Genomic DNA, 27,554 nt, shown 5'->3' with positions numbered 1-27,554 from the left:
GTTTAGTACACTGCGCTACAAACCCAGCCACCCGAGTTCAATTCCCGCTCATGGCCAACACCAGTGACGATTATCTGAACTGGTCCTGGGCCTCCCCTAGGTCGACTAAGCCTCAAATGAGTACCTGGTGCCATATGTAAACATCGCCACTGGGGAGACAAAGGCGGCCAGGCATGGTGTTGGCCACCCATCCCCTCGTGTGCCATGCCGGCCTTCATAGATGCTACTAGCTAACAGCACTTGCTCAAATAGTCTCTTCAGGCTCTATGGGGGATCTTTGTCTTTGTGTGTGTCGATGTTTCTTTGTTGAACAGGTCATTGCCCACAGCATCCATAAAGAATGTGGCGAGCAAGCGCTCTCTGACTATCACGATGTTCCAGCGTTGGCGGAACTTTTGGACGGCGCCCATCACAGTCTTCTGGGCCAACGTGGTGTCTTACTTCATCTTCCTATGGCTCTTCGCCTACGTGATCATCATGGACTTCCAGTATACGCCCGATTGGCCCGAGTACCTCCTCTACGCTTGGGTCCTGTCGCTCATCCTGGAGGAGCTGCGTCAGGTGACGATTACGCGCGGCGCTTGTACCCCTTAGGTTGGCGTGCATCCCACCTTGGTTTACGTCAGCATAATTTCTGTAGCATAAGTATATCCCACACTATGTCGTGATCTGTTATTGTTTGTGAGTTGTTGGGGGACCTTTGGTCTCAGGGTGGGCTCTTTTTGGCTCTAAATAAAGGTCACCTATCTATTATAAAAGTCATTTTCCATGTGTCCATTTGTCCGTCAACTAAACTATAAGAGCCTTTCAGAAGGCTTGAATCTAAAATAATCCAACAGGTTTACAAAAATTGTCAACTGCCGCCCCCCAAAAAAACAATTCACTCCCCCAACCCCAAATGTTTTTTTATTTTGTAGGCATACATGCCGCCGACACACCAAACATATGTAATACCGTTGAGGACTCTTGGACACCCGGGGTTGAGGCACACGTATTTATTCCGCAACAGTTGTCACAACCGCGGACATACAATACTGGAGGGGGTATCGGCCCCCTCACCCGGCTAGCTGGGAATACACTGCTAGCTATCTCTGACCTACCTCCTAGTCCTCCACTAACGGGCTAGGGGAGGCTGTCTGGCCCGACACTGGTAAGTCAGGCTACGGTACCCGGAGTCCCAGAGCACTAGCTCTGGTTCTCGGGACCACGCCGCTGGCTCGGTCCTGCGCGGCCCTGACAAGGGCGGCGTCCCAGGGGAGTCCAGGGCTCTAGCTAGACGATCTTCGGTCTTCACTCGTTTAGCTTTAACATTCTGCCCCGAGCCCTCTGACGTCCTTGAGAGCACCCCCCCGTGCACTCACGTAGCCCCGCCCACTGTGTTTGTTTCCCATAAGTTGCCATGCATAACGGCTCTCTCTCTAACACCCCTACATCACCCCCCCCCCCGCATAGCTTGCAGCCGTCCCGGCTGCCAACATACAAAAAAAACGACAATAAAAGCGCATTTACCCCCTGACCGCGCGTGTGCCTCACTATTTTTCAACAATAACAAGAACAACACAACAACAACGCAACAGCAAGAAGAGAAAACAACCCGACGCACCCCCCCGATTAAATACGAATTCCATAAAAACAGTCTATACACAATTTGCAGGGAACCCACCACACACACAACACGCAATGAACACAACCTATGTACACATCTTCCGGCCTCACAACAGTCTGCGCATTTTAGCGCGTGTCCGTGCAGCGGGCCCCTCACACGGGGTAACCCCGGGTGGTGGACCGTCAGGTGGCAACTGTCCGTCTCGGAGTGAGTCCTCATCCGACGCCGCGTGACCCTTGGCATCCCCAGGAGGGGTGATCGGGCATGAGCCCGTCATTCCTGATGCACCTGGAGGTGGCACAGCCGGCAAGGCATTAGGTGAGCGCGACGGAGACGGACCCAGTGAGTCGGTCGACCCCCCACATGTTTGGCCACGCGTGTGTGAAGTGGGGATGTGTACCGCAACGAAGGGTTTTAATCTAGAGGGGTGGACGAACCACCGCCGCTTCCCCCATTTGATGCGCACGCACTGCGGTCGCAAAACCTCGACCACCTCCACAGGGCCCCGCCACGGCCGCACCAGCTTAGAGGAGGTTGCGAGTGGCACCTGTGGACAGTGCAGCCATGCCTTGTCCCCCGGCTTCCACTGCAGCATGTGCGCCCGACCCAGTCTGAGCCGCTCATTCGCTTTCTGACGGAGGTCAGAGTTTTGCATGGCAGCATCCCGTGCCTCTGTCAATTTGGCCAAATTAAATTTTACATGGTCAGCCAATTTAGTTTTTCCCTGATGCGCGGGGATCTGCAGCTGGGCACGAACAGGCGGGTCAGGTTCGTGGCCGTACATGAGGTAGAAGGGTGAAAATCCCGTAGCTGCGTGGGGGGCCATCCGGTATGCCGCCAATACCCCTTGAATTTGCAAGTCCCAATCGGTCTGTGAGTCCGACACCTGCTGTGACAACATTGACGCGATGGTCCGATGCAGACGCTCGACCATCCCGTCAGTCTGCGGGTGATACGGGGAGGTACGAATTTTCTTCGTGCCCAGGAGCTCACAGACTTCTTTGAGCAATTTACCGGAAACATTTTTGCCCTGGTCGGTCAGCAGCCGCTCCGGAGCACCTTTGTCCAGGACATAACCCTGAACAAAGGCCTCCACGATGGCTGCTGCTGACTGGTTGGCAAGGGGCCAGGCCATAGGCCAGCGTGTAAAATACTCCACACCAGTTAACAAATATCTATTGCCCCTGGGTGTGGCGGGGAATGGGCCCAAAATATCCAGCGCGACGAGTTCGTTAACTCTGGACACTTTGATTGACTGCAAGGGTGGGTTAGACACACGTGCTGGCGGTTTTAGTTGCGCGCACCGAGGGCATGACCCCAGTAAATCCCCGACATCCTTCGTCATGCCTGGCCAAAAATAATCGAGTTGGAGTAAGGCGAGGGTCTTTTGGGTCCCCAGGTGTAGGAGGCGCTCATGTGCGGCCCACACCGCCTTGCCCCGCAACCCCGAAGGGACCACCAGCCGATGTCGATGGGATTTTCCGTCCCAGTGCATCAGCAGACCATGCACCAATTCCCATGCGTCGGCATCACCCCTGCCCTGCCCAGCACAGCCGACGCGACGACGCAACCCGAGGAGAGAGGTATCCTCCATCTGGAGGCGCCCCCATTCATTGACGGGCATCCCCAACAGGGAATCTTTTGCCTGTTGTGCGATTGAATTTGGAACCAATGATTCGTCGTGGCCGGCGGCCGCCAGGACCGGAACCGGTATGTCCCCTGCTGGCCTGCAACGTCCCGACCCCAGGAGGCATGCACATTCGGAGGTGGTTGGCATGCGCGACAGAGCGTCAGCATTTGTGTGGCGAACGCCCTTACGGTAGGTGGTTTCAAAATCAAAATCCTGGAGGATCTCCAACCATCGGGACAATTGTCCCGATGGCTGTTGAACTCGCAGGGCGTACTGCAGTGCCGCATGATCTGTGCGGACGGTGAAATGCCGACCGTACAGATATGGGTGATACTGTTGGATGAAATAGACAATTGCCAACAGTTCCCGATGGGTGACACAATATCTTTGCTCCGCCGGAGACAACACCCGACTGCCGTACGCAACCACCTGTTCCACGCCGTCAACCACCTGGGAAAGCACGCCCCCAATACCTGTGTTGCTCGCATCGGTGTCGAGCAAAAAAGGCGTAGAAAAATCGGGGTAACTCAAGGGAGGAGCTTTTACCAGGGCGTCCCGAAGGGAGCAGAAAGCAGCCTCCTCCTCCTGACCCCAGTGGAACCGAACCCCTTTTGATGTTAAAGCGTGTAGGGGTTTGGCAATCGTCGCAAAATCAGCGACGAACCGTCGGTAATACGACGCGAAGCCAATGAAACTCCTGACCTCTCCCACCGAGGTGGGAGTCGGCCAGGAGCTGACGCACTGCGTTTTGGCGGGATCGGTAGCAATACCTGAGCGCCCCACGATGTGTCCCAAATAACGCACCGAATCGCGTAACAGATGACATTTTTGGGGTTTGAATTTCAAATTAGCAGCCCGCATCTTTAGGAAAACCGCCCGCAACCTCTGGAGATGTTCGTCAAAAGTTTTACTAAAGACGATAACGTCATCCAAATAAATCAGGCACGAATCCCATTGCAATCCAGCCAAAACCAATTCCATCAAACGCTGGAAAGTTGCCGGCGCTGAGTGGAGTCCCATCGGCAACCGGTTGAATTGGAACAGGCCGTGTGGTGTACGGAAAGCAGTTTTAGGCTTTGAATCATCGTCCAGAGGAAGCTGCCAGAATCCCGAAAGTAAATCCAATGTGGAGAAGAATCGCGCTCCCGCCAAGGCGTCCAGCGATTCGTCCATCCGTGGGAGCGGGTATGCGTCGGCAACCGAAATTTTGTTAAGGCGCCGAAAATCAACGCAAAACCGCAACGAGCCGTCCTGCTTTTTAACCAGGACGATCGGCGCTCCCCAAGGGCTGGTGGAAGGAGAAATGATGTCGGCGGCTAACATGTCATCAATAGCTGATTTGACATGGTCCTTTTCGGCGGGACTTAACCGAAACGGATTCTGGCGTATTGGCGCGCTGTCACCCGTATCAATATGGTGACGCAGCAGATGAGTGCAACCCAAATCGTATTTGTCCCGACAGAAAACGTCGGAAAATTCCCGCAGTAGTGTTTTAAGCTGTTGACGCTCTGAATTTGTCAGGTCCGTCGATCCCGCACAAAGCGCCTCGAGCCACCCTTCATCGCTGTCCGAATGTGGTCGCGGCGCAGGGACAGCACTCACGTGATTCGCGACGGGTTCCTCACAGGGCACCGGCGTCGCGTGAGCAAGCACGGTCCCCTGCGGGACCACCACCGTCTGCGAGCCCAAATTGAGGACCGCGATGAAGGGGTCTCCGTCCCCTCTTACTATGGTCTGGGCCGGAAGTAAATGAGGTCCACTAACCCCGGCCCTAGATGGCCCCAGCAGAACCCCTTGGGCCCCAATGCTCTTAGCGAAGGGCCGCCGAAGTTTCAAAGGAACCAACATTTGTGCCCCCGGAGGAACGCGCACCGTTCTATCTACAAACGCCGGCACCGTTGCGAACGCCGTCCGACTCGTACCCGGGGATGGCAGAAACGCCACGCGTCGGCCCGACGGGAGCTCAATGCATCCCTGGTCGATTAATATCCTAATCGGCATTTTGGCCAGGAAGTCCGTCCCCAGCAGGCACGGAACCGCCAGCGAGGAGGAAACAAAAATCGGCCCAGACAATTTAATATCCCCGATACAAATTAGGGCTCGAATCTGTCCGATGATGCCAAGTGAGCCCCCGTTAGCAGCAAAGAATGGCACGTTAACAGGCATCAAAGGACGGCTCTGGGCAGGGAGAATATTGTAAATTAACTCCGAAATAATGGTTGCTGATGCTCCCGTATCGACCAGGATGCGCACCTCGACCCCGTCGATGTGCCCCACAACAGCCGACGACCCCGACGACGCGGCTACAACACGATGGGCCAACACGGACCACTGGCTGGGTTCAATCTGAGTACCCAAAGCGGTGCGTGTTGGTGCGATGGTGCACGATATTGGCCCCCCAATCGGTGCGGTGTATGAGTGTGTGGCGGGTGTGTGCGTGGGCCAAACATGTGAGGTGCCGCGACTCGCCGGGTTATGATGATGGAGCTTGGGAAGAGGGCCGGCGTCCCGTCGAAGTGTCGTCCTGCGCTGCCGAGGAGAGCGGCACCCCGAGGCGACATGGCCGCGGATGCCGCAGTTGTAGCAGCGCGGGAGCGCTGGTGACGACGACGGATGATCGGGATGGCTCGAGCCGCCCCGGTCCGCCCGTACTCCCGCTCCCTGCCGCCGTTGATGGTCGATGGCGCAGATCTCCTCCGCCGGGAGGGTGGCTGCGGCCACGGTACGCCCGCTCGCCGCCTTGCTGGCCTTGCGTCGTTGCGCGAGCAGGTTTGCGTGGAGGAGTCGTGCTGCTTGGAGGGAGCACATCTCCGCGTCGTCCTGTGTGACGATGACGATCTCCAAGTCGTCCGCCAGCAGGAGTATCTTCTCTGTAACCATGGCGTCGACACCTTCGTTGTCCATCCGTGGAAAGGCCGCCTTTGCCAGTGCCAGGAGGCTTGTGCGGTACGCCAGAGGCGACTCCTTTGCCCCCCGCTGGCGATCGTAGAAGAGTTGGCGACAGTCTGACGGCGGACCGTAAACTGCAGCCAGCACCTGCATCGCCGTCTGCAGCGTAGAGCGCCTCTCCTTCGGTGCCGATGTTAAAGTGGCGAGGGCGTCGCTGTCGAGGAGTGCTGGCAGCGCGCGGAGAGCCTCGGCGTCCGTCCACTTCGCCATCTCCTGGTGAGCGAGGAAGCGCCGCTGGAAGCCGCCCCAGTCGCCTTCCTCACCCACAAATTCTTTGAGTGGAGGCAGTCGCTGATGTAGCGCAGCGGCTGCCGCAGAAGGTCGCCCTTCCTCGTCCCCCTCACCCGGCTCTGCTTCGGCGCACGACCGATGGCATCGCCGGTCGCACCCGTGGTGACGTCCCGTCCGTTGGCGATGACGCGGCAGGTACTGTATGCCCGCCGTTGGACGCGATGCTCAGGCCGGCCACGCCCTCAACTGCAGCTGCGGTGATGGCGGGATTTTCAAATTGGTGTTCCGCCGAAATGGCGGGAAGGCGCTGTGGTCGTCGGCTTTCGTCGCCCCGTGGCGGTCCAGCAGCCCCCAGCTGAGTGATGTGGTCCAGCATGCTGGCAGCGGCGTGCAGCAGCTCCATGAGCTTGGCGTGTGCCTGCCTCAGCCCCTCTGCCGACACCTCTCCACCCTCCTGTTGCTGCGGCGTAGCCGTATCTGGCCCCGACTGCTCCGTGCTCTCTTCACCTGTCCCGGGCTCTCCGACTGCAGCGGTGTCCTCCGCCCCCGGTATCCTGACCCGAGCTGACCGGCGCGTGTCCATGTTCATAGATTTTTACTTCTGACACCAGATGTAATACCGTTGAGGACTCTTGGACACCCGGGGTTGAGGCACACGTATTTATTCCGCAACAGTTGTCACAACCGCGGACATACAATACTGGAGGGGGTATCGGCCCCCTCACCCGGCTAGCTGGGAATACACTGCTAGCTATCTCTGACCTACCTCCTAGTCCTCCACTAACGGGCTAGGGGAGGCTGTCTGGCCCGACACTGGTAAGTCGGGCTACGGTACCCGGAGTCCCAGAGCACTAGCTCTGGTTCTCGGGACCACGCCGCTGGCTCGGTCCTGCGCGGCCCTGACAAGGGCGGCGTCCCAGGGGAGTCCAGGGCTCTAGCTAGACGATCTTCGGTCTTCACTCGTTTAGCTTTAACATTCTGCCCCGAGCCCTCTGACACATCCCCCTTTATAGTCAACCCCCGCTGAGGGGTGGGGCCCCGGGCTGCCTGGTGCGGACGTCGTTGAGAGCACCCCCCCCGTGCACTCACGTAGCCCCGCCCACTGTGTTTGTTTTCCATAAGCTGCCATGCATAACGGCTCTCTCTCTAACACCCCTACACATACAATAGAGTCAGTAGTATCTGCACACATTGGGGGGGGGGCGGGAGAGAAGAGGACATCAGTGGGGGTGACAGGCGAGGAGCGAACCGCTGAGAAGTCCTCCGTAGGAGTCAGAATAAGATGGGCGTAAGCCGCCGAAATTTTAGTTTTTAATAAATCTACATTTATCGTCATATAAATTGCAGTTTCACCCTCTAAATAGTCGGTGATACTGTAAATCTAAACGTACATTACAGCTTCATATTCTTGGTTCTTTCGGCAAAGTCACGTAGAAGGGAAATAATAAAATAATAGAAATATAAAACAATAAAAATTCTCACGACGTTTCGACTGCAACATCAGGTGTGAAATCCACAGCAACATTTTCTTGCTGTGGATTTCACACCTGATGATGATTGCTTGTGTTGCAGTCGAAACGTCATGATAATGTTTATTGTTTTATATTTATATTATTTTATTATTTCCCTTCTACGTGACTTTACCGAAAAAACCAAGAATATGAATCCCTGCAGTCACGAAATCTTTAAATCGAAATGTACACTACAGCTTCATTTACACAAGGGATGTCAGGGTGGTGGCACAGTGGTAACACTTGTGCCTCACAGCAAGAAGTTCCTGGGTTCGATTCCAGACTAAGGCGCCTTTCTGTGAGGAGTTTGTATCTGCTCTCTCCCCCTGTTCTGCATGGGTTTTCTCCAGGATCTTCGGTTTCCATCCTATAGCTCAAAAAAACGTACGAGATACAAAAACATCCCAAAGTTGAAAAATTACCTAATTGGGATTACACACAGAAACATCTCCCCTACTGCAAAAACTTGGCAGGACCCTCCTGAAATATAGTCTTGACACTCGGTTCAACCTTGCTGGATAAAGAAGCATGATACAAAATATAACATAAGATGGCTGCATTAGATGTGTATCCTATCATTCACATTAATGTTGCCCACCCTGACGTACTGGGGCAGCCATACACTGCATTGTCATGACGTTCCACAGCTGTCCACAGCTTTCCACAGCTGTCGTGTGACGTTGCTCTTGCTCTGCAGGTTTTCACTGACCCAGAGAAAGCAGGGCAATGGAAGGCTGCAGTCCGCTACATCAAAGACATCTGGAACCGTATCGACATGCTGGCCTTACTTCTCTTCACAATCGGAGTCATATGCAGGTGGGACGAACCAACGACGTGTGCGGCTTACTCTGTACAATTAAACTCACGATGCGGACGCATTTATGCTCTTATTGTGCAGGGAAGAGCGACGTAAGTCGATTGCGGGGCCGATTACAATTTTTCAAGGTCACCAAAAAATGTGTGCACCAGGGGAGTTTTTATCTTCCCGTGCATATATGGTGTTTTAAACCTCTCATTGGCCACCGCTTATCTGAAACGTTCGTGATAACGTGATATGTTTCTTGGTTTGCTCTTTATCTGTCAAACAGTATTTTATCACTTGAGTTTGTTTTGAATGGCACATAACAGAAATATTTATTTATCCATGAGACCCTTTTTGCCGGTATCAAAATGATGAAAAATAATAGGCTTTACCCTTTCCGGAAAAAATTGCAGTTGTTCGCCTTTTGGCGTTTTTCTCCAGTCTAACACTGGTGAGAAAAGGCCATAAAGGAGCCTGTCCCTGGTGTAGGCCAATCAGTTTCAAAGACAATGCATACATTATTATTAAAGCGCTTTTTTGGCATGGTTTATCACACGCATGATGTGTGGTTAATGCAGGCGTGATGCCTTGCAATAGGTGTGTTTATTTAGTAGTTGAACATCTTAACAGCTCCCATATTATTGTCGGAAAGGGTAAAGCCTATTCTTTTTTCATCAAAGAGATTTTAGCACGCAAGTTTTCAGAGCCAATGTTTGATTCGTAATTAATTTTTGGGGTTAGGCCGTGTAATGATCCGGTCAAATCTGTGTCGTTTAACGAGGCACCAATTACGATGGTTTCATGTCTTGCCTTATACACAGGCAGCTAGGAGTGTCTTATGTAGAACATTCTCACGGCACATAATCACTCATGCCCAAGATAATCGATTCAAAAACCCAATACCTCAAAAGAATGACTCCAAATAATTCCCGTCACAGCAACCATTGGCAGAATGGTTTTTATACCTTGCAACCATCTCTCTTAGTGCCGAGTTTTAAACCGTTTATTTTGAGTTTCCAGCACATAAATGATTAGGGAAATTGATAATTAATCAAATTGTACTCAATGAGGTCGACCTGTATGCCTTAGCCATGGCACGTGTATTGGTGTTACAGGCTCATCCCGAACAGCATCAACGAATCGACATTCCAGGCTGGCCGCTCCGTGCTCTGTGTGGATTACATGGTCTTCTGTCTCCGCTTGATGCACATCTTCACCGTCAACAAAACCCTAGGGCCGAAGATCATCATTGTCAAACGCATGGTGGGTGCAGTACTAGGCCGGTTAAACTAAACTAAAACAAAAAATTTTTTATTTTATTTTACCAGGTCAGGCCCACTGAGCTATGTAGCTCTTTTTCAGAAGCGACCTGACAACAAACGATAGTTCAACAAAGGGGCTCATCATGTGGATATTTATTGCAGCCAAATAATCTAAACACCTGGAGAAAAATCCACCGGACCACAGGGAGAACATGCAAACTCCAAATATACAGGTGTCTAACGATCGAACCTATGTACTCCTGTATACGAGGTGAGGTAGTTAATATATTGCCACCGTGGTGCCCATTCATGTTACTCATGAACGGAATGGTTGATCAAAATCAAATAAATGCGCCATATGTGCGCATGCACAATTTATACTTTTCGTTATCAGATTTCATTTTCCAAAAGCACTCCATCGTGCTCTCGCTCACCTCTTCATTTTTATAATTTTGATCTCAGCTTGTTTTCAACAGTAGATATACAGTAATTATCGGTTGAGATTTCCTGACGTATCGCTCCAACAGTTGTTTTTTATTTGTGTAGATAACTCATTGCACATGGCGTTTGTTTTTGTTCCTATTTATCGTTATCCCCACTCTGCTACCTTTTTGTTTAGTTATTACATAATTTCCTGCAGACAGCGCAGCGGGGTAGTTGGTGCAGTGGTGACACTTGTGCCTCCACAGCAAGAAGAACCTGGGTTCTATTCCTGACACAGTTGTCATTCCTATGTGCAGTTTGTATGTTCTCTCCCTTTTCGCCATGGGTTTCCTTCGGGTTTGCCAGTATCCTCCCATTGCTAAAAACACCACTGACAATGTAACTGGTGTTGGCTAAAACACCCCAATGCTGAAAAAATACTTGATTGAGATTAGGCATTAACAACATCGCACTCTATGTGAAAAAATTGGTAGGACCCTCCTGAAAAAGAGTAAATCAGTGAGGCTGGGTAAACAAGGGTTGTAGTAGTACAAGGATGGAACGTTTCAAAAAGAACATGGAAAAGCCTCGAATTATTTGCATCTGGGTGTTTTTTGTTTCGTATTAAACATCCCACCTTAGGTAAAGGATATCTTCTTCTTCCTGTTCCTGCTGGGCGTGTGGGTGGTGGCCTACGGAGTGGCCACTCAGGGGATTCTCATCCTCAACGAGCAGCGGCTGGATTGGATCTTTCGTGGAGTCGTCTATCAGCCCTACCTGCTCATCTTCGGACAGTTCCCCACCAGGGTTGACAGTACGTGCAGCATCCACGTTGTATGTTGTATAACTTCTTTCACACTGCACGTACCCAACCGCGGTAATCGGTTGGTGCAAGTGCAGGACAACAAACTAAACACAAGAAGCAGTTCCAGAGAAAAAACATTTAAGTCTAAATTATTTAAATGTGCATTGCTACAAGTGGCTTCCTGGATATGATGCCTTCTCCTCTGGCCCAGTTTGGACGAGGGCTACTGCAAAGGAGTCCAGAGAAGATGTGGAGATTTAGGCCAATCTTTGGAATGGGAATGGAGCAGCTCAGCCAATGACCAGAGGTCCGTCCATCCCTCTTGAGAGATTCTAAAGATTTGTACAATTTGTATAACACACTGTTCAAGTAGCAAGAAAGTGCTTGTGGGAATCCCTGAGGCGTAAGCCCCTTTAGGATCAAGTAATGCGGAAGGATCTACAGCCAATACAAGTCATACGATTCTTCATAAATGATGATACTAAAGGATGTAACAAGGCCTGGAGACGTGTCAGAAGAATTCGAATAGACACAGGGCTCTGGGCAGTGTCATTTGTTTTACTACATTTGAACGACCAATGAGATGCAGCTCCAGAGAGTTCCACTGATATGGAGAGTTAATTATTCCGATTTAGACTCTTTGAGACTAGAAATACAAACCCCAATGTGTTTCATGGATGTCTAGTTCCATCAGATTGGGCACCAGCCTTGGTCTAATTTATGCAGAGGGATTACCACCGAACTAATGACTCACGAGCATTGAGCTTGTACTCTAAGGCCTGGCCAAAGTCACTGATGACCTCCAACAAACTCGGTATAGACCGGTCTGGCTCCATGAGCATTAACAGTGTGTGATGAACGTCGAGTAGTGCCGCGTGTGACCTTTTGGTTAGAAGTTAGGCCATAGTTTTTCATGTATATAGCGAGTCCGTGCTTAGCATGGGGGTTGCGTTCCTGAGAATTGCCGCGTAAAGTGAATGTGTTAAGTGGGGGGAGCGATTTTCCTGTAAGAAATAACAGTGAAGGTAGGGGTGCCATTCCATTGTTGTTTTTATTTGACAGTACATTTTTTTTACAAGTTTCGTTTTACATGTTTTCTGTTGATATAGTATTTCTAAAATGACGCTATGTGTAACACTAATTTATTTAAATATAAAGTTAGTGAGGGAGAGATGGCGGGTAAAAAAATCGCTAGTACTGCAGTACCAGCTTCCAGCATCACCAAACAACGCTGCCAACACCCATGTCGCTCAGAAAAGTAGTCTAACACGCGCTAGACTCGCGTTATAGCTAGTAGTCCATCACACGCTAGACTCTCGTTATAGCGGGTGCGGTGCACGTTAAGCTAAAAACATTACATAAAAGAAAACTTTGTGAAAGTGGAAACGCAGGGATTTAGTGTACTTTAAATCACATCAGATGGTCGCATAAACAGAAGGGGCAGAGGGGGTGAGGGATAACTGATGTCATTGCGTCGTGCTCCTACTTAGCAGAAACAAATCAGAAGTCGACTAACAAGCATCGCTCATGGTGAGCCTGGCAGGTTTGAAGATTTTGGCATGGGAGCATTAATCTCTAATGGCCCCCGAAAAGCCAAAATAGGACAAAACTCCCAAAAGGAAGGGGCCATTCCACCCAATCAGAGGCATTCTCTTCATCCCTCAAGATAGCTACTTGGCCGTCTCTGCATGGTCAATATTTTTACATCAGTAAAACATCCTCAGCATTGTTAGGGATGTCATGGGTGAGAGAAATGTAACTCTTGTTATTGTGTTCATTATTTTCCACGATACACAGAAGGTTTCACGAAACAGTTCAATTCGTTTCTAAACTATTCATAAAATAATAATTTACAGCACTGTGTCAATGCATTGCTGAATGAAGGCTTCCCCAGCCCCTGATAGTCATGGGGGTTGTTCGACCATACTTGACCGTGCTGGTCAGTGTGGATTGAGGGAGGCTGGGGCAGGACAGGTTAAGATGTCTCTTTCCGCCTGCGGGAGCAAGCAGTCAGGAAACAAACTCGGGTGGGCCAGGTTCACAGTGCAGTGCGCTATACACCTCGCCACCACTCCACCCCGTACAATATAGCGGCGTTTAATTTACTTTAATACAACAAATCCACGTAAAAATGTGCACGCATGTGAAAATGTATCAAATGTCTTGACGCTTTCTAAAAGCGGTCGCGAGCGCCGTTAGAGGGGAGAGAACGTCTTTGCTGTCCGTTAGCCGTGTCTCGAACGCGAATCTCACTCTGTGAGCGATGACTTCTCAGGTACCACGTTTGACACCACGTCGTGCACGAACAACGGCATTAACACCAGCCAGCCCAGGTGTCCGGTGCTGGGCGTAGACTGGCTCACCATCCTGCTCACCTGCCTCTACCTGCTGTTTGCCAACATCCTGCTGCTCAACCTGCTGATCGCCATGTTCAAGTACGCTACAGTTTATTGGCTCAAGTGTTTCTCTGCCTGCTGCCAAATTGACTTTTTTTTTAAACGACACTCATACATTCTCTTCTCCTATAACGCGGTTGTTGCGTTTCTGAAGAAACATCGCTATATAATAATCATTGATTCCGTTTAACACGTAGGCTTTCGCGACGAATATCATCCATAATATAGGTTTTTGGTTTAGATCGCGTAGAATCAATTAATCATTAATTCATTCATTAAATAAAAAATGAAATGAGTGAAAATACATGTTACAGTGTTAGTCGCTAAGCCACTCATTGTAATCAACAAAGCAACATCCCGCCCTGTGTGATGTTACGCCGAGGCAGCCGCACAACCACTTGTTCCTACTCGCGTGATGTAGTTATGATCACCCGATTGCGTTATCTCATCTAAGATATTATATAGCGCTTTCGTCAAAGCGCTTTTAATGCCACAGAACGGTTCTCATTTTATCTACCCTGAATGAATAATGGGTTTAATCAACCCCATACCAGTTGGTGCTGAAGCAGAGAGCCTGCACGTTACACGCGCATCCATGTCAACGGCGCACAGTAGATGGTACGGGACGTAAGGTTCTTAGGTTCACGGTGGGGGTAGTAATTTGATAACCGGCTATTAGCAGTGGCGGTGGAGCAAGGCATAAGCAAATTAAGCAAAGGCGTAGGGCCCCAAGGAGCTCACGGGACCCCAGACTGAGCAAAGCATGGAGTAGCGGTGCACGATAAATCAGCTCAGCTCAAATGTGATTTTGATGACCTCGTTTAGATGCGAGTAAAGCAACTCGAACACTCAACACGTGTTTAAACATCCACGCTGAGCTCTGTCCGTTCGCTGTCCGTCACGGGTTGCAGGGCATGATGTACGTATGCACATATGTCTTTCGCACCGTACGTAGCCAACCCTGCTAATCGGAGGCGCGGGGAAACGCCCGTGAAGATGATTTAGTATGAATGCAAGTTTAGGATGAAGTTGTGTTGCCGTTAGGAAGTCGCGTTGTTTCCAAGCAGCCAAATTGGAGAACACAAACCAGCACTAGAGAGCCGTTCCTCGACGTGGTATTGGCCAAACATCGAAATTCTGAAAAATTACCTGCAAATTACTCAATTGGGATCACACACAGGAGCAGCAACATCGCCCCCTACCATGTAAAACTTGGCAGGACCCTCCTGAAGAGGAGACTTGAGGCTTAGCGAGGCTTCCTGGGTAAACAAGCGTAGGTGATGACAATGATAATATGCATTAAGTTGAGATATACAAAGCAATTGGGATGGTGCTCACACATGCAACTGGTAAGCACGTATCTTGGTCATAAAAGGCTATTGTAAGTCATCAGCTGACGAATAGTTTCGTGCCTGAGCAGGAGTGGATGTCCTTGTCACGTTGTAGCTACACCTTCCAGTTGGTGCAGGACAACACGGACACCATCTGGAAGTTCCAGCGGTACGAGTTGGTGAACGAGTACCACAGCCGGCCCTCCCTGGCACCGCCGCTCATCGTCTTCAGCCACGTCTACTTATTTGTGAGACGGTTCATCCTCAAGAAGCCCCAACACAAGCACGAGGACTTCAGTGAGACTTCCTTCCCCCTGGTTTACTTCGCGTGATGGCTACCCACTGTCGCGTACACCTTGATTGCACAAGAGCTTCTCTCTCCCTGTGTGCCATGTAATTTCTAAAAAATGTCGGCGATCGTGGCCTTGCTTGGCTCTGTCCATGATACTTCCTCAAGAACTTGGCATCAGATACTCCGCCCAGTTGCATCCAATTGTTCAAATTGCTTTTGTGCTTAATTTGCTTCAAAGATACTGTTAAAAGTATACAATTCCACATTGGTGTAATAGTTATTGCTGCGGCATATACTTTTTCATGAACGAGCATTGTAGCATACAATAACCTTTTAATACATTTCCATGGTTTTATAGACAAAATTATTGTGAATATATATTAATAATGTGTTTCGCTTGTAGCAATCCTACAACATGGGAATGCTAGTATTGCAACTTTGGCAACTTTTATTTTTAATTATTATTATTATCACTACCCTGCTTTACCCCGGGAAATCCTCACCAAGTCTCAACTCTTTTTCAGGAGGGTCAAGTTTTATTTTCTGTAGTGAGTGATGTTTGCTGCTGTGCGTCATCCATTTTTCAGTATTGGGATATGTGGCCAATGCCAGTTACATTGTATGTTGTTTTTTTAGCTATGGCAGGAAACCCATGCAGAACAGGGGGAGAGAGAACATACAAACTCCACACAGAAAGGCACCCGTGCCAGGAATCGAACCCAGGGCTTCTTGCTGTGAGGAGTGTGTTGGCACTGTGCTACTATGCTGCCCAAAAGTTACAATACTTTTTTCCGATCAGAGCCTACATTGGGAAATTTGGAAAAAAAATGTGCAAAATTATTATTTTAAGTGGTGCAGTGAGTCCTATAAATCCTCAGAATAATTTAAATTTAATGCAGACTCTCTCCCACCAACATGGTGAGTCACAGAATTCACTAGACTCGCCTCCGACCTACAGCATCGCCATTCCATTATGCCTGCTTTAAAACAAAAACACTCATTTACAAATTAATATAACATGCCAAGCAAGGACCCGCATAAGAATTCTTGAGGATTTGGTGAGGATTTCCCTGGGAAAGGTTTCAAATGTTAACCCATCCCTTGTTTTCCCCAAAATCTTACAAAGCAACACAAGGATTGCGAGCGAGGCAGTCGCAATGAGAGTTCATTCCACGTGTTCCCCCCAGAGAAGGGTTTCAGTGAGTCAGAGGAGCGCGAGTTTCTGGCATGGGAGAGCATCATGCGGGAGAGCTACGTGGCGAGCCAGCTCACCGAGAAGAGCCAGAGACTGGAGGAGAGGATTAAGTCGACGGCAGAGAAGTGAGTTCCCCACGGACAATTTAGCATTCAATAGTACCGCCGTTGTATGGAGCCTACGCCAGTAATGGGCAACCTGCGTCCCGCGGGTCAGATGCGACCCGTGGAGTCCCTCGTGGTGACCTGGTCGAGGTGTGTCTCTTTCACAGTTAATTTCCGTGAAGCGTTTGAAGGTGGGATTACGTACAAGGTGTCTGCAATGCCCTATCACTCCTGGGAAGCATACGTTTGTGTTGGGCTTAGCCGTGCTTGCTTTTTCTCACACAACAGGGAGATGCAAGCGCCTATATCTCAGAGTCAGAATGGTGCAGTGTTATGCTTTGTCACAACAATGATGGGCGAGCTGTAAGCTAAAGTTGAACACTGCGACGGTGTGACATTTGTATAAGTGAGTACACAAACACGATTTCAAGCTTGTGGCCTACTGAATTGAAGGAGGGACGCTCATGTCACCCACCGACTCGTCTGGGTTGCCCATCACTGGCCTACGGTATCCTCCTCCTCCCGTGGTGCTCTGCCTTAACGATGGGACCCTGGCTGCCATCTTCTCAGCCCTCGTCTGTCCCCTGCCCTCCTCTTCACTTCCACAAACGATCCTTCAGCTCCTACAACGTACTCATCCACAGCTTTCTCTTACCCCTTGTTATAAGTAACATCTAATTGCATATAAACGGCGAGCAACAGAATATTATTTAATGTAAATTGTAATAGCTTAGCCCTTTCCAGTTCTGAGATATTTACAAGTTGTAATGTGGGTCCCGTTTACCGCTCTTTCTCTCCCCCGGCCGCCGCGGGGTGGATTTCCACACAGCTCTCTCATCGACATGCTAGTTTCTCTGCTCCAGCAGACCCACCTCTCTCTCTGCCCCCCCTCTCTTTCTATTTAAGGCCTCGACACAGAGGCGTTGGATCTCTGTGTGTCTATGTTGTGTCTCTGTCTCTGTGTTGTCTCTCTCTGCTTGTGTTTCTGTCTGTGTGTCTCTGTGTCTGTGTTTTGTCTCTCTCTCAAATTTAGCAATCTTTGGAAGAACGTAATCAACCAGGTAAGGTGCTGACTGTTGTGTTAGCCGACTCTGTATTGCATTGTATTTCTAAGTTCACTAGGTTTGTTTTCTACCTGATGACGATTGCTTGTGTTGCAATCGAAACGTCGTATTCTATTATTTTATTTATTTTATTTCTACGTGACTTTACCCAAAGAACCAAATAATATGATAAAAGTTTGTTATAAAATACGTAACCTATTACTATGTGAGAGGTTTTGGACAGTTGTGAAATATGTCATGGTGGCATTGTTGTTGTTATTTTGGCATTAACTCCGGTCTGGCATGACACCAGGATGGACTCGGTGATGCAGTTCCTGGATGTTTCTGGGGAGGGCAGAACGGCTGCGTTGGAGGTCCGGCTCCATCAGATAGAAGAGAAGGTCAGTGGAAATGTTGTGGAATGTTGACCCTCCATGCCTGAATTAAATATAGGGGTGCATCAAAGAGCACTTTTACCCCTTAACAGGATCCTGAATACCTTATCACCTCCGGTTTACAAAGTTGGCTACATACGGTGAAAATGAAGTTCAACATACGGAAAGCTAAAACACACAATTATAGTATTTGGCTGCTATCATTTGTGCCCAGGTAGCTTCTAAAAAAGAGCTATATAGCTCAGTGGGCCTTACCTGATAAAAAAAGTTTAATTTTTTAGCCAATTTATGTAACTGGTATTGGCCAAACCTCCCAATGCTGAGATATCAGCAAACTACTCAATTGGGAGTACACATCGCAACATCGTCTCTTGCTGTCAAAACTTGGCAAGACCATCCTGAATAAACAAGCATAAGTGATGATAATTACACTATGTAACACAATTTCTGTTCCTGGGTAGTAAGTGTTATTTCGTAATTGCTTATGCCTAAAAAGTATAGAAAATGGCTATTATTCCCCACAAACTTTGCTTTTGTGACCAGGACAGTGATATTTAGAAATTTACATAACTTCAATGAGAAAACGGGCGAATTTGTGTCTTTTCGTTCACATAAAGTCAGAAAACAACAACATTTGAATCAAAATTAACATGTATTTATACTAAAGTAATACAAAAATGACTACAAAATATTTAAAAGTGAGTAGATTTTCCAGATTTACGATTATACTGTAAATCACTTTCATGAATCAGCCCCCAAATGTAGTCTCCCATCATGTTCTCGTTATCCTGTCCTTGGTAGCGGCGTTCAAAGTCCAGTATATCCGGTGGAAGAGCTCGCCTTGCTCCTCCGAGTACGCTCCTATGTTCTCCTTGAATTTATCAAGAGGGACATCCTACAGCCCATTGTGCCGTAGTTCTTCACCAGAATCTGAACCAGCTCCACATAGTTTTCGACCTTGTGATTGCCCAGGAAGCCACAAATCACTGCGACAAAGCTATTCCAAGCCACTTTCTCCTTACTAGTGAGCTTCTTGTGGAATTCATTGCACTCCAGGATGTTCTTTATCTATGGTCCGACGAAGACACCGGCTTTGACCTTTGCCTCAAACAGCTTAGGGAATAAGTCTTGAAGGTACTTGAAGGCTGCCGACTCCTTATCTACAGCTCTGACAATTTGTTTCATAAGGCCCATGTGATGTGCAGTGGTAGCATCAGCACCTTCCGGGGGTCCACCAGTGGCTCCCACTTGGCGTTGTTCCTTCCCACAGAGAACTCGGTCCACTGTGGCCAGTCCCACCTGTGGTAGTGCGCCTTGGTGTTCCTGCTGTCCCAAAGACAAAGATAACAGAGAAACTTGGTAAAACCGCCTTGGAGAGCCATCAGGAATTCCACTATTTTGATGTCTCCGATGACCTCCCAGCCGTACTCATCATACTTCACGGCGTCCAGCAAGGTCTTGATGCTGTTGTAACCTCTTTGAGGTGCACCGTGTGAGCCAGGAGAAGAGACGGGTACTTGTTACCATTATGGAGCAAGCACGGCTTTGAGGCTCCTGGATGAGCTGTCAATGAAGAGGCGCCACTCATTTTGGTTACAGGCGATTCCGATTGCCTCGAACAGACTGGTCACATTATGGCAGAAGCAGAGCCCATCCTGATGGATGACGAAGCTGCAAAAAGGTTGATGATGCTTGCTCTGATCTGCGACTTGCACACTTTCATCCAACAAGTTCCATTGCTTGAGCCTAGATGTCAAAAGCTCGGCATTGGACTTGGTGAGACCAAAATCTCTGATCAAGTCGTTGAGGTCTTTTTAGTTGGGGTAGTATGAATTTCTCTTCTCAGCTCCACCTCTGAAATTGTTATCTGGATGTACAATGTCTTATTCGCTCTCTGACTTGCTGCTCTCTTCTAAAGACGGCCGCTCTCTCTCTGGAGGAGTGGGTAGGGGGAGCTCATGGCAGTGTGGCACCGGGCGATGAGTGAAGGAAGGTCCGGATACGTGATAGCAGGTGCATTCTTGCCAGTCCGACGTTTGGAAGGGTCCACCATACAGAAGTAGCAGTTGCTTGAGTGGTCAGTGGGTTCCCGCCAAATTCTTAAGATAGCGAACTTCATGGCTTTCTTTTCCCCTCTGTACCATCCTACAAAAATACATTTATTTCACCCATGATTAATGTGTCAGATTCTTGGAACATTTTTTATATATGATATATTTTTTCAATAGCATTAAAAATTTAAAAACATTTTTAAATTAAAAACTTTTACAATTTTTTTTTATAACATAAAATTCTGAGCAACAATTGTCCATCTTACCTTCCAGAGTTTTTTTGCATTGTTTGCAGGTGAAATGAGGTGCCCAGGGTTTGTCTTGATCCCCGACAGGCATGCCGTAATATGCCTTGTAGGCCTCACACATCTTAACAGAGTACTTTTTCGCTCTTGTCTTGATAAATTAGCCGCAGACATAGCAAAATGCGTCTGCCGGATGCTTTCAGCCACTTGATGCCATCTAAAAAAATTGCAGATATGTATCCACTTGGGCAGCTGGAGCTAAACTGAACGGTAGGCTTAAGGCCCTGTATTTATACTACTATTTATATTACTGGACAGTTCTAGAATGTTCTAGAAGTTACTTCAAGTTTACTCAGCAGTGAATCTATTTTGATTGTTCTAGAAAATAGGTAAATAAAATAATATCACTGTCCTGGTCACCAAAGCAAAGTTTGTGGGGAATAATAGCCATTTTCTGTACTTTTGAGGCATAAGCAATTAGGAAATAACACGTACTACCCAGGAACAAAAACAATGTGTTACACAGTGTTATTATTATACATTTGGCACATGCGAATTAGTCTACTGATGATCGTTGATTGGATTGGTAATGAAGTTTTTCCCATGCAGTAAGGTGGTGTGTAGTCTCATGGGGGTGTTAAATGCAAGAAAAGGGAGGATATTCGTGACTTCTTGTCGTGAGTTGACCACTCGTTTAACCAAGAAAGAGCAGGTTGGGGAAACACAAGCGGAGTGGTGAGACAATTGCAGGGTAGATGTTTGTGGAAATGACGCATTTGCAGGTTGTTGGGGAATCTATAAGATGTACGTTTGGCTGGAAGGTGTACGATGTACGTTGTGCACCTCTAATTACCACGGTTGGCTACATAGGGTGCGAAATAATTTCAACATACATACATTGCCTGTCTTTGTTAAATCGGTCGTTAATTGAGCAGATGCCTGTATCATTCCAGGACTGTCAAAACAGTCTTTGGTGGTAATTTCTGAGTAAGGGGTGAAGCCAGACTGTGGAGTGCCCAGGGTTTGTGCAGTTTTTCAGATGCTTAATGTCTGGGATAATGTAGAGAAGGTGGTTAGGGAGCAGTCTGTAGGAGTTTCTGGAATGAGATGCTAAAAAGACAAAGGGACCAGTTGAACTAGACCTGACTCCCATATTTTCTGTGTTGTTTTTCAAGAGGTGAGATACCACTCAAGGGACTTGTATTGGCATCATCATACGAGCACAGACCGATAAATATCACCACTGCTGCTATTGACACTCGTATGACAGAGACATTGTGGGCTAATGTTTCTGGCTATTGTTTCTCTTCTTGCCTGTGCTGTATTATAGAGATGTAATTGATCGTTTTCAGCATTCCATAACTGACTGACATCAAATGTTCCTTTCCACATAGCATTTCATGCTCGATATAAATTGTTTTATTAATCACAGAGAAGTGCACGACCATTCCAGACTTTCCATTCTTTAGTTTGGCAAAACATTCCATTGATTGATTCTAAATGTTTACCCTTAACGGCTCAATCTCATCTAATTGTATATTTACAGACCACCTTCAACTCAAGATGCCTGACTTAGTTAAAAAAAACGGTGACATGCAAGAAGTGAGGAATAGTGAGCTGCATGACTCAAAGTGTCAAAAATGTAGTTCTAAATTGAGCGAATGATGTTCTGAACTTGTGAAAACTGTTGTTGTTTTTGTCTGTGTTTGCACCAGCTGGGTATAACAGTTGATGCGCTCGATTGGATCACCAAGGCTCTCTGTGAAAAAGGCATTGGCACCAAGGAGACGAGGCCTGCCCTCAAGTGTAAGCCCTGCATTATACAAACAACTGCATCGCCCCTAGAGCAGTGGTGGGCCAACTTGCGTCCTGTGCCGCCCTCGTAGTGGTGCTGGTCTCGGTGTCTCTAGGGTGATGTGTGGGGTCATGGCGAGATGCACAAGCACGGTGTCATGCTTGCGGCCCACTGAGGTGAAGGAGGTCCACCCATGTGGCCCATAAACTCCTCTGCAGTTGCCCATCGCTGCCCTATAACATGCAAACAAACACTGGGACATTCGCAAACTCATGTACACAAGTTGTTTATAATATTAAGGTCACGATTTCTTACGGTTTTTCAATGCAAGTGTCTTGGATTCAGCAAGCAGCTGTATCCACGAAGCGAGATTGTGAGGCTAAAATACGGTCACGGTTGATTAGTGACTTGTTAACATGAAATAACTTCCCTCATATCTATGGGACTCTATTTGCTGGTATCAAGATGATGTATTATTGCCGGAAAGGGTAACACCTATTCCCGCACAGTGAATGCATAGTTGGCTTGAGTATACAGGGGCCAATTTACAGTTCATTTGCTGGAAAGGTCCGATTTTTGGCAAAATTGCTGATGTTTCCAGGAGCAGTGGGACAAATCACCGAGTGAATGTGTTTTTGGCGTTTAGTGAATGCGGTACAGTGCAGCATATACAATTGCTCCATTCAGTTTCAGTTAAGCATTCATTCCAAGTACTCGAATATTATGATTGTTGAATAATACTTTGAGGTTGTTTTTCCCAATTTTAATGGAATTTTTAATTTGTATTTTATGGCAGAAATCCCTACATTTGGTTTCTCGTTGAAGGTGTGAACTTTCGGTTGCTGCAGTGCAAAATGCCCTCCAAACGTGAATTTCATGCTGCCAGCCAGTGGGATGCTATACTCGTTTATAACCCTACCTTTTCCACATAACTGTATGGAGTAGGATTTTGAATACTGCAGGCACAATATATTACTTTACTATTATCTAGCATCATAAAAAATAAAATCGCCAGAATGAGTGCCATTTGCATTGTCACTCTGGATTCCTTTTGTTGTTATTATTATGAAGTTTGTTTACGCAGGAAACCTTCACTGAGTCGAAAGACTCATTTTCAGGAGGGTCCTGGCAAGTTTTTGCAGGAGAGGGGTGATGATTTTGCTGCTGTTTGTGTGATTCCAGTTGAGTAATTTTCAGAGAATGTTTCAGCATTGGGATGTTTTCTTTGACCTTTTTTTATTAAGTCCCTGGTGAAAAATATAATAATGCGTTCTCATCGCTGGATTGTGTCGCGTGCGATGTGTGCTCTATCCACAGTTCTGACGTGGTGTGATCGTTAGCAACAGCAACAGGGCCAGGCACAATTCTTCATTTTAAAATAATTGCAATAAGTGAAGGAAAAATGCCAGCCGTACCGAGTTATTTTAAATGCAAGAAATGTGCGGTGGGAAAAGAAAAACAAAATTAGTCACGGGCCCTGACAAGTTGATGTTTTTGTGATCACATGTTTCCTCGCGTATACGCTGAGGCTAAATAACAGCCACAGAGCAGAGGCGCGGCCTCAGAGTTCCCTGTACCAAACGCGTGGGCAGCGCGACTCCACCATCTATGGTGAAATCTCGTGTAGCATTTGTTCCCCTGTGCGTTAATGATATAATTACTCCTTCACACCCCAGCGACTTCTGTCAGTGCTATCCGATCTCAGCCTGTCAGAGATAATACACCTGTATTGCTCCACTTTAAAATTGTTAAAATGAATTTCCTAGAAGAAAAAAAGTTTTACCATATGGTGCCTAACTTAATACGTTTACTTATGTTCTGCCTGAATGAAATTAGAATGCTTTCAACTTAAAATCAATTCCAATGTTTTTGTTATCATGTACATTAATAACAATATATAAACATGCACTCGTTTTGCATATAACATGAAACCATTTTATGAGCCATGGAAAAGTATCACATCTTATTAGTTCCATTGCAATGCCATGGATAGTCGATGTGTGTTACTATTGGTGATTCTGCTTTGATAAACTACCTATATAACGCAAACAGTTCACGTTTGGCATGTGATATTCATTTCACAAACTTTGCAAATGGATTATACTCGATTCCATCCAGGTGTCATTCATTTGAGAAGCCATTCCTGATGCAAGCACCGTTATGTTAGCTGTAGAAACTTTTTTGCACTAAAACGTACAAATTCTATCAAAGGAGAAATACAATGTGTCCATACAACAGTTACATAACTGATAGCGCTAAATAGGCAAAGATTTTGTGTGCTAAGAACATCAATTGAGAGACCCCATAGCTGGCGAATGGTGCTGAAAGCCCCGCCGTACCGTGCACCAATGCCGGCCCCAGAAGTCGCAAGCCAAAGCGCCTCCCTTATAAAGCAATGAGGTCGCTCCCATCTCAATTGGTGGCCCTGAGCCAGTGGTGGGAATTCCACATTACCGTGACAGAGCCGTGTCTTTGTAACTGGCTTTCCATAGATTGGTGCTCATTTAAATAATTTCCAGGAGGACGAGACGCTAAGTTGACTCCCAGCTAGTATTTTAACGTGTATAGGCCTTCCTTTTGAGAGTCAAGGGTTCTGACCGATTGTCTGCATGCCCCAAAGTTGATTGCATCTCGTGGGTTAATATCTTGTGTAAGTGTGCGTGTATTCGTAACCTTGCACGAAATTAACAGCGCATTTTCTTTTATCAGCCCCGACAGTGAAGGGCCAAAAGAAGTGAAGAGAAGCCACTGCTTTTAAATGCAGACAAGGAAACACGGCCATCTCGCCCAAGCCAAGCCATTGGTTCACGTGCACGCACCAGCGGAGCAGCCTACGCGTCGATGCTGCAGGGAAACCTTCGCAGGAGTGAGACAAGTTCTGTAGATATTTCAAAAAATGTGCGCCATGGTGTACACTGCACAAAAAACGCCTTTTACTGTTATGAAAGCCAAAATACAAACAAAACAAGGTTGACCGTAGCACTTTAACTTTGATGACAGCATTTAGGAACTGAGTTGGATCGTAGATTGAGTTCGTTAGCAGCTGAATGTATTTTTTTTGTATTAATTCATGTGGCAGTGGGCAGGGGAGTGATCCTATAATTTCTAGATTTTTTTTTCTTCCGCGTGTCACCTTTTAATGCTGTCTAACTCTGATTGCGAGTGCGTTAATAATGCATTAACTCCGTCCGCCTGTGTCCGCCTCTCAATAAGGCTCATGAAGTCACAGTACAGTAACAGCAACTCTCGTAAAACGGATCCAGTGTGAATGAAACGTAACGATAGTTTTTTGTTGCTATTGTGGACAAACCCTACAGACAACCGGTGGGGCGGTTGGCCACTGCGTCAACGGCGTTGATCGAAGCTCGGCTTTGAAGGCCAGTGATGATTAGGAGAGCCTCTCTTTCGGCAAGGGGCAACGACCATGGAACATCAATCTGTGGCATCGCGTTACATGCGTCGTCCTCTCGCAACAATAATTGGCGCGTCATTGGACGCCTCCATTGCACGCGCGACAATTGAATTTATGTTGCCGTGTCGCGTGGTGGAGAGATAAAAACTAAAAAATATATTTGCCGGATTGTTACACAACTTCCCCCAAATCATAAATAAAGACTCAAATTATCATTGACATTGAATGTATGGAAAATGATAAGGACAGCATGTTAAAGGCAGCTGCTGATGAGATGCCCGTGTGGCGGTGTTGAATTAATGTCTGCATGCCCCAGAGTTGGACTACCAACAACACGTGTAGACTACCACGAATGCTTATCCATCTCCAGCGTGTGGTTAGGTAGGTACAGGGTCTGAGTACAGTTTGATTATGGGGGTTCTTCAGTGTAGATGACGATGGTAAGTCCCTCATCCCCAGTTTTATTTTGGCTACACCCCAGAATTCCTCCATGCATGGTGCCGGAGCCGTACAATGTTTTGTTGTGACATTGTCACACACACCCTTGTGCTGTTTGTTTACTGTTTTTTTTGTGTTGTGGTAAAAACAAATGTATCTCAAGATTTTGAACCCATCTTTTGCAGTCTGCAGGAAGACTTGGTGATTAATATAATTTATATTTATAGTGTGCATTCACTCAATGCGCTTGACGTAGTTTACGAAACGATGACAATGGAATGATGTAGTTGATTGGGGCGTACAAGGATGGAGGAATGAGTGACAGCGATAGAGGGGTACTTAGGGATCACGAAAGGGCTGTTCGGGAGGGACGGGAAGGAATGGAGGAGCGAGGAGAGGGAAGATAATGAGCAATGGAGAAGAGGTGAAGCTTTAATAGATGACTGCTCAGTGTATGGTTGTGACACCTGCACAAGTCTTCATAACAAAGCTAGAGGCATGTGACAATGCGACCGATTCATGGTGTCGGTGATGCAACCATCGCATCAGCAAACTAAGCACATGGCCGAAATACAACCAGTCGAGTGATATTTGATAACACACACGATATTAAATGTCATTGTTAAGTCTGTTAATATTCAAATTCTATAACAGCACTGGTAATTTGGCATTTATTACTGCAGTACTGTATTGTATACATGGTAAATTTCACATCAGTCAGATACAATATAAGGAACTGTCGTGAATGCTACATTGTCATGTAGTGTACACTGTTGGAAAGCTTGATGAATATTTCACAAAATTGTGTTCAATGTAAAATCTGATTCATCACGATAATGTGTCACTATACTTTATAATCTTCTCATTATATTTTATCACATTATTTCGGCATATATTGAGGTGGAGCAGTGGCACAGTTGTAATAAAGGACTCGATCACCGGGTCTGTCTCCGTTGTCCTTTATTTGGGTTCTTACACTTGTCCCACACGGCCCTCGCTCAGAGCCCCTCCGCTTGGCAGCTCCACAGCTGCCTTTGCTCCCGTAGCCTCCTCGCCTCTGCAGCTCCGCTGCAGATCCCCTGTGCAGTCCTCCGGCTGCCCTCACCGCAGCTCCACTGCTGCTCCGCGTTCCCCCGTGCTCGGTCACCGCTGGCCGACGGTGCCGAGTCTTACTCTGCGTGTGTGGCGATCTCGCCACTCTCCAACCTCCGCCCTGCGTGGCCTCACTCTAACTCTATCTCCCACACTCCCCCGTCTCTTCCGGTATCTCTCCCTTAAGACCTCACCCCTCTCTCACACGTGACCTAACTCCTCCCCCCCATGACGTCATATCCGCGAAGCCGTTTACGCCCGCATTACACCACCCTCCCCCGTAGAGAAAATCCAGCCGACCTCGGCTGAACAATAACGAGACAAGTAATGCGAGCGAACACAACCATCACACATTCAAGGACAATGAAGCATACAATAAATATAACAACAACAACAAAACACAACAGTAAAATTCAACGAAATGTAAGGGACTTTGAGCGCGTTCGGGTCGCCGGTCCGTCCCGGACGGGCGGCGGCCCTCCTGCAGACCGGGAACGTGACGGGGTTTTAGGAGCGACAGGATGAAGTCCTCCTGTCGCTAGTGGA

The 27,554-nt window shown here is 47.6% G+C and overlaps 1 protein-coding gene across 1 annotated transcript in view; it reads left to right on the top strand.

Annotated features, from left to right (window-relative positions):
• The window catches only part of TRPM2 (transient receptor potential cation channel subfamily M member 2), a 72,328-nt gene extending 45,471 nt beyond the window's left edge, over nt 1–26,857 (top strand). The window contains exons 18-27 of the mRNA XM_078610401.1: nt 315–561; nt 8,625–8,743; nt 9,845–9,992; nt 11,057–11,228; nt 13,495–13,654; nt 15,062–15,243; nt 16,426–16,558; nt 17,894–17,981; nt 21,987–22,077; nt 24,776–26,857. Coding sequence (XP_078466527.1) covers nt 315–561; nt 8,625–8,743; nt 9,845–9,992; nt 11,057–11,228; nt 13,495–13,654; nt 15,062–15,243; nt 16,426–16,558; nt 17,894–17,981; nt 21,987–22,077; nt 24,776–24,804 — 1,369 coding nt within the window. The 3' untranslated portion in view covers nt 24,805–26,857. The remainder of the gene's footprint in view (nt 1–314; nt 562–8,624; nt 8,744–9,844; nt 9,993–11,056; nt 11,229–13,494; nt 13,655–15,061; nt 15,244–16,425; nt 16,559–17,893; nt 17,982–21,986; nt 22,078–24,775) is intronic.
• The last annotated feature ends 697 nt before the right edge of the window (nt 26,858–27,554 follow it).

Source organism: Lampetra planeri, chromosome 2 (genome assembly GCF_965212315.1).
Source record: "Lampetra planeri chromosome 2, kcLamPlan1.2.h2, whole genome shotgun sequence".
Lineage (NCBI taxonomy): Eukaryota > Metazoa > Chordata > Hyperoartia > Petromyzontiformes > Petromyzontidae > Lampetra > Lampetra planeri.
Note: the sequence above shows the minus strand (reverse complement) of the source record. Positions and strands in the feature narration are given on the sequence as shown.